The sequence below is a fragment of the Pseudorasbora parva genome, chromosome 9, assembly GCF_024679245.1.
Source record: "Pseudorasbora parva isolate DD20220531a chromosome 9, ASM2467924v1, whole genome shotgun sequence".
NCBI lineage: Eukaryota > Metazoa > Chordata > Actinopteri > Cypriniformes > Gobionidae > Pseudorasbora > Pseudorasbora parva.
The window spans coordinates 22,672,634-22,684,852 of record NC_090180.1 but is presented as its reverse complement, the minus strand read 5'-3'; the positions used below and the strand labels follow the sequence as shown (position 1 = coordinate 22,684,852).

General features: G+C 45.2%; 1 protein-coding gene across 1 annotated transcript; it reads left to right on the top strand.

Moving 5' to 3' along the window:
• Positions 1 to 7,060: 7,060 nt before the first annotated feature.
• Positions 7,061 to 9,137, top strand: LOC137089829 (zona pellucida sperm-binding protein 4-like). Its single transcript, XM_067453402.1, has 8 exons — positions 7,061 to 7,667; positions 7,743 to 7,930; positions 7,997 to 8,094; positions 8,166 to 8,323; positions 8,406 to 8,598; positions 8,668 to 8,815; positions 8,903 to 8,975; positions 9,061 to 9,137. Exons 1-8 carry the CDS (start codon positions 7,061 to 7,063, stop codon positions 9,135 to 9,137), a joined length of 1,542 nt encoding a protein of 513 aa, XP_067309503.1.
• Positions 9,138 to 12,219: the final 3,082 nt, after the last annotated feature.

Here is a 12,219-nt window from a genome sequence, read left to right as displayed (position 1 = left end):
CTAGCACCTTCCTACCCGTCTCCCTGATCACTTTGGCTGTAGTAGTCCAGTCATCCGGAAGCCCCTCCTAACCGCCTAAAGCTTGCCTCAACTCCTCCCTGAAAACCACACAGGACTTTTCCTTTTCCAACTTCCACCACTTTGTCTTCTGCTCTGCTTTTACTCTCTTCATCTTCCTCACCACCAGAGTCATCTTACACACCACCATCCTATGCTGTCTAGCTACACTCTCACCTACCACTACTTTCCACTACAATCGCTAATTTCCATTAAATTGCAGCGTCTACATAAGATATAGTCCACTTGTGTGCTCCTGCCAACACTCTTATATGTCACCCTGTGTTCCTGCCTCTTCTGAAAGTACGTGTTCACCACAGCCATCTCCATACTTTTAGCAAAGTCTACCAACCTCTGTCCTTCTGGGTTCCTTTCTTGAAGACCAAACCTGCCCATCACTTCCTCATCTCCACTAATCCTTCCCCAACATGTCCATTCAAATCTGCCCCTATCACTACTCTCTCACCTCTGGGAACAGTCTGCATCACTTCCTCCAACTCGCTCCAGAATCTGTCTTTCTCATCTTGCTTACAACCTACTTGTGGAGCATAGGCACTAACAAAATTCAACATCACACCTTCAATATCCAGCTTCAGACTCATCAACCTATCTGACACTCTCTTTACCTCCAGAACATTCTTCACAAACTCCTCCTTCAGGATCACTCCAACTCCATTTTTCTTCCTGTCCACACCATTATAAAACAGTTTAAACCCTGCTCCAATTCTTCTAGCCTTGCTCCCTTTCCACCTGGTCTCCTGGACACACAGAATGTCAACTTTCCTCCTCTGCATCATATCTACTAGCTCTCTGCCTTTACCTGTCATTGTACCAACATTCAAAGTCCCTACTTTCAGTCCTAAACTCTTGCCTTTCCTCTTCTCTTTCTGCCTACTGACACGCCTCCTCCTCCTCTCCTTGTTTGACTAACAGTAGCCCAATTTCCACCAGTGCCCTGTAGGTCAACAGCACTGATGGCGGTCGTTGTTAACCCGGGACCCAACCGATCCGGTATGGAAGTCATATTCGTGATTCGCATAATGGATTATGCGAATGAATGGATTATTCGTGATTCGCATAATGGATTATGCAAAGTTAATGGATTATTAACTTTATTTTATCTCACATACTCTTAAATTGCTTTACAAATAACTTTTAGGTGTCTGATTGTATGAAGCCTGTTTCTGCCATTTTTTTCTGAGTATTTGGGCTGTATTACCTCACATAATTTAATGATAATATTATATCAGAAATATTTGATTTTACTTGCTCTTTCGATATTTAGATTTCTCTGTTTTAAAATAGGTATATAATGCTAGTTAATATTTCAGCATGTCTACAAGCAAAGCAGAATGCACCAAACATCTACCCAAAGTATTTTGGGCAAGCTCTAGTAGCAAACCTGTGCATGAACCTTTTTACTTGTCTTCAAGATGACAAATCTGGCCAATTGGAATCAAGAACTATCACACGTGTATCATTTTGAGAACCAATGAGAATCTTCTGGTAGCATAAGCTCCCATTTGGGCAAGTCTGGAGAATCGTGACTGTTAATGGAGAGGGGAGGGATTATCGTTAATTAGCCAAAATCTGTAGAATACAAAAAGACCAAAGGGCAGCATCTCAACAGTGTGACTAGCTGTTGAACAATGGCAGGAAGCTGGCGTGCAGTGCAGTCTCTGGCACTTTGTGTGTGGTTTTGTGCTTTCTGTCATGCTGTTCCACAGTGGAGTAATCTGCCCCAGAATCCGCAAGCTCTGATGTTACAGCAAACTGACCAGCGGCTTCAGAAGCAAGTTGGTCAACAGTTTCCTCAGTGGGTTCAACAACAAGCTAATCAGCAGGTTCAGAAACAAGCTAGTCAGCAGTCTCCTCAGAGGGTTCAGACACAAGCTAATCAGCAGGTTCAAAAACAAGCTAGTCAACAGTCTCCTCAGTGGGTTCAGACACAAGCTAATCAGCAGGTTCAAAAACAAGCTAGTCAACAATCTTCTCAGTGGGTTCAGACACAAGCTAATCAGCAGGTTCAGAAACAAGCTAGTCAACAGTCTCCTCAGTGGGTTCAACAACAAGCTAGTCAACAGATTCAACAGCAGGTTCAGTCTAAGCAGCCAGTGGTGCAGGCAGAGCCCCTTGACAAATGTGCTGTAGCTGATTATGAGCAGATCCAATGTGGCCCAGATGGTATCAGTGGTGCGGACTGTGGAGCGCTCAACTGCTGCTTTAACGGACAGCGGTGTTACTATGGGAAGGCAGGTAAGAGTGTTGAGTCAATGTAAAGGGGTTCATGTTAAACTCCTCTTCAGCAATAACCTGCTCTCTTTGTTCCAGTGACTGTCCAGTGTATAAGAGATGGTCAGTTTGTGGTAGTGGTGGCTAGAGATGTCACACTGCCTCGATTGAGCCTGGATTCAGTCCGTCTCCTGGGTGGAAACGACCCACCTTGCAGTCCTGTGGGATCCACACCTTCCTTTGCTATATACCAGTTCCCTGTCACTGCATGTGGCACGAGCATGATGGTGAGTAGCTGCATGTGCTTCTGTTCTGCTTAGAATGGACTGGATGCCAACAGTTACTATTTGCAGGAGGACAGTGGATATGTGGTGTATGAAAACAGAATGACCTCCTCGTATGAAGTGGGTGTCGGACCACTTGGTTCCATCACAAGGGACAGCCATTTTGAGTAGGTGACTTATTGTCTAGCATGCATGTTAATCCTTTACAAATGCTACAAGCTCTCTGTTTGTTGCCCAGGCTTCTCTTCCAGTGTAGGTACTCTGGTACTTCTGTGGAAGCTCTGGTTGTGGAGGTCAACACTGTTCCTGCACCTCCACCAGTAGCTGCTTCTGGACCCCTCAGGGTGGAGCTTAGACTGGCAAATGGTCAATGTGTCACCAAAGGCTGTGCAGAAGGCAAGTGTCTGTCCAAGTATGGATGATTTTCTACAACTCCAGGTTGCAGCAGTTTCTGTTTAAACGCTGTGTTCTTCCTCAGGGGATGAGGCGTACACGTCCTACTACAGTGATGCTGATTATCCGATCACAAAAGTCCTGCGGGAGCCTGTGTTTGTTGAGGTGCGCGTGTTGGAGAGGACTGACCCCAACATTGTCCTGATGCTGGGACGTTGCTGGGCAACATCAACCCCCAGTCCACTCAGTCTACCCCAGTGGGACCTTCTGGTCGATGGGTGAGTAAGGCTGGTCTTCATCCATCTAGTGTGCTGTAAGGCCTTTCTGACTGCCCCTTTGCCTTTCAGATGCCCTTACCGGGATGACCGTTACCTGACCACACTGGTTCCGGTGGCTGGCTTTTCTGGTCTTCAGTTCCCAACCCACTACAAGCGCTTTGTTGTGAAGATGTTCACATTTGTGGATCCAGCATCACTGGCTCCTCTGCAGGAAACCGTAAGCTCCACAGCCTTGCCTGAACCCTTGATATTAGTCTTTTTTTATAGTGGCTTCTGTGGCTTGACCCTTTTCCCTCTCTGCTAGATCTTCATCCACTGTAGTACAGCGGTGTGCCATCCCTCTTCTGGCTCCTGTGAGCAAAGCTGCGCTAGGAAAAGTGAGTGCTTGCTGTAAACTGACTTCAGGAACCATGAGAAATTGGTTTTTAAATGCCCCTCACAATTCTGCCACTTCTTTTCCAGGAAGAGATGCTGATGTCAAGACAGTCTCCATTGGACAAACTGTGGTGTCTAGTGGAGAAGTTACCCTGGTCATGTGATTTTAATGGTCTTAATAAACATGAAACTCAACAGCAGTGTCTCTTTGGTCTTGCTTTTTCATGACTGTTGGGTTTGCATTATTGGGTCACTAATCTTAACCAGATTTTATTTGAAATGGGTTGACTTAGAAAGTCCTAAGTGCATGTGTAGTCTCATCCTGTCATAATGAGTCAAGGGACTGTCCATAGAAACCTCCCCTGTCCACTTGTGGAACACTTCAAATTGGTGACAGGGGTTATCCTCTATATTTAGCATATTGTTTAGCTTGGTGGTATGGTTCTGTTCCAGGCAAGAACTCCCTGTGCATTGTAGATAAGAGCAGCAACAAGAGCTCCCCTCCCCAACCACATGTAATGAAAGCCGTAAGTGTGCTGCTAATATCAAACATGCGCTCTCTTCTCTCTGCGCTGGAGAGAACTAGAGCTTGGACCAGGAGTTGTGTAGCCTGTTCTGATAGGAAGGGTATAATCGTTCTACTGTTGTATAAGGCAAATCTGCAGGACCGGGCTGTTGCAGTAATGTGGTCAGTGAGATTTTAAATGGTCATCAATCACAACTCCAAGGTTCCTGGCTGTCCTGGATGGAGTTATGGTTGATGAACCAAGCTGAATGGAGAAATTTTGAAGTGCTGGGTTGGTTGAGACAAGTAATTCTGTCTTTGCAAGATTGAGTTCAGTCAGAAATGTCTGTCAGACAGGCAGCGATACGAACACTACTTCTCATTTCAACCATATGATCCTACAGTCAGAGTTGAGTGTCATCACCATAGCAGTGATAGGAGAAGCCACTTCTCACTACTTCTCAAAGCCAATGTCCACTTCTCCCCTTAGCCTTGCTTCCACTACTCTTTCCCACAACTTCATTGTATGGCTCATCAGCTTAATACCTCTATAGTTTCCACAACTCTGCACATCTCCCTTGTTCTTAAAAATCGGCACCAAAACACTTCTCCTCCATTCCTCAGGCATCCTCTCACTCTCTAAGACCTTGTTGAACAACCTAGTTAAAAACTCTACTGCCATTTCTCCTAGACACTTCCATACCTCCACTGGTATGTCATCAGGGCCAACTGCCTTTCCTCTCTTCATCCTCTTCAAAGCTCTCCTAACTTCACCCTTGCTAATACTTTCTACTTCCTGTTCAACAATATTTGCCTCTACAACTCTTCTCTCCCTGTCATTTTCCTCATTCATCAGTTCTTCAAAGTACTCCTTCCATCTTTCCCTCACCCTCCTGTCACCTGTCAAAACATTTCCATCTCTATCTTAAATCACTCTAACCTGCTGCACATCCTTTCCATCTCTATCCCCCTGCCTCGCCAACCGATACACATCCCTCTCACCTTCCTTACTATCTAACCTTGCATACATGTCCTCATACGCTCTCTGTTTGGCCTTTGCCACCTCTATCTTAACCTCACGCTGCTTCGCCCTATATTCCTGTCTACTTTCCTCCGTCCTCTCACTGTCCCACTTCTTCCTAGCTAACTTCTTCCTCTGGATACTCTCCTGGACTTCCTCATTCCACCACCAAGTCTCCTTGTGTTCTTTCCTCCTTCCAGATGACACACCTAGCACCTTCCTACCCGTCTCCCTGATCACTTTGGCTGTAGTAGTCCAGTCATCCGGAAGCCCCTCCTAACCGCCTAAAGCTTGCCTCAACTCCTCCCTGAAAACCACACAGGACTTTTCCTTTTCCAACTTCCACCACTTTGTCTTCTGCTCTGCTTTTACTCTCTTCATCTTCCTCACCACCAGAGTCATCTTACACACCACCATCCTATGCTGTCTAGCTACACTCTCACCTACCACTACTTTCCACTACAATCGCTAATTTCCATTAAATTGCAGCGTCTACATAAGATATAGTCCACTTGTGTGCTCCTGCCAACACTCTTATATGTCACCCTGTGTTCCTGCCTCTTCTGAAAGTACGTGTTCACCACAGCCATCTCCATACTTTTAGCAAAGTCTACCAACCTCTGTCCTTCTGGGTTCCTTTCTTGAAGACCAAACCTGCCCATCACTTCCTCATCTCCACTAATCCTTCCCCAACATGTCCATTCAAATCTGCCCCTATCACTACTCTCTCACCTCTGGGAACAGTCTGCATCACTTCCTCCAACTCGCTCCAGAATCTGTCTTTCTCATCTTGCTTACAACCTACTTGTGGAGCATAGGCACTAACAAAATTCAACATCACACCTTCAATATCCAGCTTCAGACTCATCAACCTATCTGACACTCTCTTTACCTCCAGAACATTCTTCACAAACTCCTCCTTCAGGATCACTCCAACTCCATTTTTCTTCCTGTCCACACCATTATAAAACAGTTTAAACCCTGCTCCAATTCTTCTAGCCTTGCTCCCTTTCCACCTGGTCTCCTGGACACACAGAATGTCAACTTTCCTCCTCTGCATCATATCTACTAGCTCTCTGCCTTTACCTGTCATTGTACCAACATTCAAAGTCCCTACTTTCAGTCCTAAACTCTTGCCTTTCCTCTTCTCTTTCTGCCTACTGACACGCCTCCTCCTCCTCTCCTTGTTTGACTAACAGTAGCCCAATTTCCACCAGTGCCCTGTAGGTCAACAGCACTGATGGCGGTCGTTGTTAACCCGGGACCCAACCGATCCGGTATGGAAGTCATATTCGTGATTCGCATAATGGATTATGCGAATGAATGGATTATTCGTGATTCGCATAATGGATTATGCAAAGTTAATGGATTATTAACTTTATTTTATCTCACATACTCTTAAATTGCTTTACAAATAACTTTTAGGTGTCTGATTGTATGAAGCCTGTTTCTGCCATTTTTTTCTGAGTATTTGGGCTGTATTACCTCACATAATTTAATGATAATATTATATCAGAAATATTTGATTTTACTTGCTCTTTCGATATTTAGATTTCTCTGTTTTAAAATAGGTATATAATGCTAGTTAATATTTCAGCATGTCTACAAGCAAAGCAGAATGCACCAAACATCTACCCAAAGTATTTTGGGCAAGCTCTAGTAGCAAACCTGTGCATGAACCTTTTTACTTGTCTTCAAGATGACAAATCTGGCCAATTGGAATCAAGAACTATCACACGTGTATCATTTTGAGAACCAATGAGAATCTTCTGGTAGCATAAGCTCCCATTTGGGCAAGTCTGGAGAATCGTGACTGTTAATGGAGAGGGGAGGGATTATCGTTAATTAGCCAAAATCTGTAGAATACAAAAAGACCAAAGGGCAGCATCTCAACAGTGTGACTAGCTGTTGAACAATGGCAGGAAGCTGGTGTGCAGTGCAGTCTCTGGCACTTTGTGTGTGGTTTTGTGCTTTCTGTCATGCTGTTCCACAGTGGAGTAATCTGCCCCAGAATCCGCAAGCTCTGATGTTACAGCAAACTGACCAGCGGCTTCAGAAGCAAGTTGGTCAACAGTTTCCTCAGTGGGTTCAACAACAAGCTAATCAGCAGGTTCAGAAACAAGCTAGTCAGCAGTCTCCTCAGAGGGTTCAGACACAAGCTAATCAGCAGGTTCAAAAACAAGCTAGTCAACAGTCTCCTCAGTGGGTTCAGACACAAGCTAATCAGCAGGTTCAAAAACAAGCTAGTCAACAATCTTCTCAGTGGGTTCAGACACAAGCTAATCAGCAGGTTCAGAAACAAGCTAGTCAACAGTCTCCTCAGTGGGTTCAACAACAAGCTAGTCAACAGATTCAACAGCAGGTTCAGTCTAAGCAGCCAGTGGTGCAGGCAGAGCCCCTTGACAAATGTGCTGTAGCTGATTATGAGCAGATCCAATGTGGCCCAGATGGTATCAGTGGTGCGGACTGTGGAGCGCTCAACTGCTGCTTTAACGGACAGCGGTGTTACTATGGGAAGGCAGGTAAGAGTGTTGAGTCAATGTAAAGGGGTTCATGTTAAACTCCTCTTCAGCAATAACCTGCTCTCTTTGTTCCAGTGACTGTCCAGTGTATAAGAGATGGTCAGTTTGTGGTAGTGGTGGCTAGAGATGTCACACTGCCTCGATTGAGCCTGGATTCAGTCCGTCTCCTGGGTGGAAACGACCCACCTTGCAGTCCTGTGGGATCCACACCTTCCTTTGCTATATACCAGTTCCCTGTCACTGCATGTGGCACGAGCATGATGGTGAGTAGCTGCATGTGCTTCTGTTCTGCTTAGAATGGACTGGATGCCAACAGTTACTATTTGCAGGAGGACAGTGGATATGTGGTGTATGAAAACAGAATGACCTCCTCGTATGAAGTGGGTGTCGGACCACTTGGTTCCATCACAAGGGACAGCCATTTTGAGTAGGTGACTTATTGTCTAGCATGCATGTTAATCCTTTACAAATGCTACAAGCTCTCTGTTTGTTGTCCAGGCTTCTCTTCCAGTGTAGGTACTCTGGTACTTCTGTGGAAGCTCTGGTTGTGGAGGTCAACACTGTTCCTGCACCTCCACCAGTAGCTGCTTCTGGACCCCTCAGGGTGGAGCTTAGACTGGCAAATGGTCAATGTGTCACCAAAGGCTGTGCAGAAGGCAAGTGTCTGCCCAAGTATGGATGATTTTCTACAACTCCAGGTTGCAGCAGTTTCTGTTTAAACGCTGTGTTCTTCCTCAGGGGATGAGGCGTACACGTCCTACTACAGTGATGCTGATTATCCGATCACAAAAGTCCTGCGGGAGCCTGTGTTTGTTGAGGTGCGCGTGTTGGAGAGGACTGACCCCAACATTGTCCTGATGCTGGGACGTTGCTGGGCAACATCAACCCCCAGTCCACTCAGTCTACCCCAGTGGGACCTTCTGGTCGATGGGTGAGTAAGGCTGGTCTTCATCCATCTAGTGTGCTGTAAGGCCTTTCTGACTGCCCCTTTGCCTTTCAGATGCCCTTACCGGGATGACCGTTACCTGACCACACTGGTTCCGGTGGCTGGCTTTTCTGGTCTTCAGTTCCCAACCCACTACAAGCGCTTTGTTGTGAAGATGTTCACATTTGTGGATCCAGCATCACTGGCTCCTCTGCAGGAAACCGTAAGCTCCACAGCCTTGCCTGAACCCTTGATATTAGTCTTTTTTTATAGTGGCTTCTGTGGCTTGACCCTTTTCCCTCTCTGCTAGATCTTCATCCACTGTAGTACAGCGGTGTGCCATCCCTCTTCTGGCTCCTGTGAGCAAAGCTGCACTAGGAAAAGTGAGTGCTTGCTGTAAACTGACTTCAGGAACCATGAGAGATTGTTTTTTAAATGCCCCTCACAATTCTGCCACTTCTTTTCCAGGAAGAGATGCTGATGTCAAGACAGTCTCCATTGGACAAACTGTGGTGTCTAGTGGAGAAGTTACCCTGGTCATGTGATTTTAATGGTCTTAATAAACATGAAACTCAACAGCAGTGTCTCTTTGGTCTTGCTTTTTCATGACTGTTGGGTTTGCATTATTGGGTCACTAATCTAAACCAGATTTTATTTGAAATGGGTTGACTTAGAAAGTCCTAAGTGCATGTGTAGTCTCATCCTGTCATAATGAGTCAAGGGACTGTCCATAGAAACCTCCCCTGTCCACTTGTGGAACACTTCAAATTGGTGACAGGGGTTACCCTCGGTTATCCTCTATATTTAGCATATCGTTTAGCTTGGTGGTATGGTTCTGTTCCAGGCAAGAACTCCCTGTGCATTGTAGATAAGAGCAGCGACAAGAGCTCCCCTCCCCAACCACATGTAATGAAAGCCGTAAGTGTGCTGCTAATATCAAACATGCGCTCTCTTCTCTCTGCGCTGGAGAGAACTAGAGCTTGGACCAGGAGTTGTGTAGCCTGTTCTGATAGGAAGGGTATAATCGTTCTACTGTTGTATAAGGCAAATCTGCAGGACCGGGCTGTTGCAGTAATGTGGTCAGTGAGATTTTAAATGGTCATCAATCACAACTCCAAGGTTCCTGGCTGTCCTGGATGGAGTTATGGTTGATGAACCAAGCTGAATGGAGAAATTTTGAAGTGCTGGGTTGGTTGAGACAAGTAATTCTGTCTTTGCAAGATTGAGTTCAGTCAGAAATGTCTGTCAGACAGGCAGCGATACGAACACTGACTGTAGGATCATATGGTTGAAATGAGAAGTAGAGTTGAGTGTCATCACCATAGCAGTGATAGGAGAAGCCACTTCTCACTACTTCTCAAAGCCAATGTCCACTTCTCCCCTTAGCCTTGCTTCCACTACTCTTTCCCACAACTTCATTGTATGGCTCATCAGCTTAATACCTCTATAGTTTCCACAACTCTGCACATCTCCCTTGTTCTTAAAGATCGGCACCAAAACACTTCTCCTCCATTCCTCAGGCATCCTCTCACTCTCTAAGACCTTGTTGAACAACCTAGTTAAAAACTCTACTGCCATTTCTCCTAGACACTTCCATACCTCCACTGGTATGTCATCAGGGCCAACTGCCTTTCCTCTCTTCATCCTCTTCAAAGCTCTCCTAACTTCACCCTTGCTAATACTTTCTACTTCCTGTTCAACAATATTTGCCTCTACAACTCTTCTCTCCCTGTCATTTTCCTCATTCATCAGTTCTTCAAAGTACTCCTTCCATCTTTCCCTCACCCTCCTGTCACCTGTCAAAACATTTCCATCTCTATCTTAAATCACTCTAACCTGCTGCACATCCTTTCCATCTCTATCCCCCTGCCTCGCCAACCGATACACATCCCTCTCACCTTCCTTACTATCTAACCTTGCATACATGTCCTCATACGCTCTCTGTTTGGCCTTTGCCACCTCTATCTTAACCTCACGCTGCTTCGCCCTATATTCCTGTCTACTTTCCTCCGTACTCTCACTGTCCCACTTCTTCCTAGCTAACTTCTTCCTCTGGATACTCTCCTGGACTTCCTCATTCCACCACCAAGTCTCCTTGTGTTCTTTCCTCCTTCCAGATGACACACCTAGCACCTTCCTACCCGTCTCCCTGATCACTTTGGCTGTAGTAGTCCAGTCATCCGGAAGCCCCTCCTGACCACCTAAAGCTTGCCTCAACTCCTCCCTGAAAACCACACAGGACTTTTCCTTTTCCAACTTCCACCACTTTGTCTTCTGCTCTGCTTTTACTCTCTTCATCTTCCTCACCACCAGAGTCATCTTACACACCACCATCCTATGCTGTCTAGCTACACTCTCACCTACCACTACTTTCCACTACAATCGCTAATTTCCATTAAATTGCAGCGTCTACATAAGATATAGTCCACTTGTGTGCTCCTGCCAACACTCTTATATGTCACCCTGTGTTCCTGCCTCTTCTGAAAGTACGTGTTCACTACAGCCATCTCCATACTTTTAGCAAAGTCTACCAACCTCTGTCCTTCTGGGTTCCTTTCTTGAAGACCAAACCTGCCCATCACTTCCTCATCTCCACTATTCCCTTCCCCAACATGTCCATTCAAATCTGCCCCTATCACTACTCTCTCACCTCTGGGAACAGTCTGCATCACTTCCTCCAACTCGCTCCAGAATCTGTCTTTCTCATCTTGCTTACAACCTACTTGTGGAGCATAGGCACTAACAAAATTCAACATCACACCTTCAATATCCAGCTTCAAACTCATCAACCTATCTGACACTCTCTTTACCTCCAGAACATTCTTCACAAACTCCTCCTTCAGGATCACTCCAACTCCATTTTTCTTCCTGTCCACACCATTATAAAACAGTTTAAACCCTGCTCCAATTCTTCTAGCCTTGCTCCCTTTCCACCTGGTCTCCTGGACACACAGAATGTCAACTTTCCTCCTCTGCATCATATCTACTAGCTCTCTGCCTTTACCTGTCATTGTACCAACATTCAAAGTCCCTACTTTCAGTCCTAAACTCTTGCCTTTCCTCTTCTCTTTCTGCCTACTGACACGCTTTCCTCCTCTCCTTGTTTGACTAACAGTAGCCCAATTTCCACCAGTGCCCTGTAGGTCAACAGCACTGATGGCGGTCGTTGTTAACCCGGGACCCAACCGATCCGGTATGGAAGTCATATTCGTGATTCGCATAATGGATTATGCGAATGAATGGATTATGCGTGATTCGCATAATGGATTATGCAAAGTTAATGGATTATTAACTTTATTTTATCTCACATACTCTTAAATTGCTTTACAAATAACTTTTAGATGTCTGATTGTATGAAGTCTGTTTCTGCCATTTTTTTCTGAGTATTTGGGCTGTATTACCTCACATAATTTAATGATAATATTATATCAGAAATATTTGATTGTACTTGCTCTTTCGATATTTAGATTTCTCTGTTTTAAAATAGGTATATAATGCTAGTTAATATTTCAGCATGTCTACAAGCAAAGCAGAATGCACCAAACATCTACCCAAAGTATTTTGGGCAAGCTCTAGTAGCAAACCTGTGCATGAACCTTTTTACTTGTCTTCAAGATGACAAATCTG

What these genes read in the sequence shown, in the direction of transcription:
- LOC137089829 (XM_067453402.1), top strand. Translation starts at nt 7,061, where the DNA reads ATGGCAGGAAGCTGGTGTGCAGTGCAGTCTCTGGCACTTTGTGTGTGG. An exon ending in TGGGACCTTCTGGTCGATGG is followed by an intron (nt 8,599 to 8,667) that starts GTGAGTAAGGCT and finishes TTTGCCTTTCAG; the next exon opens with ATGCCCTTACCGGGATGACC. An exon ending in TGGCTCCTCTGCAGGAAACC is followed by an intron (nt 8,816 to 8,902) that starts GTAAGCTCCACA and finishes CCTCTCTGCTAG; the next exon opens with ATCTTCATCCACTGTAGTAC.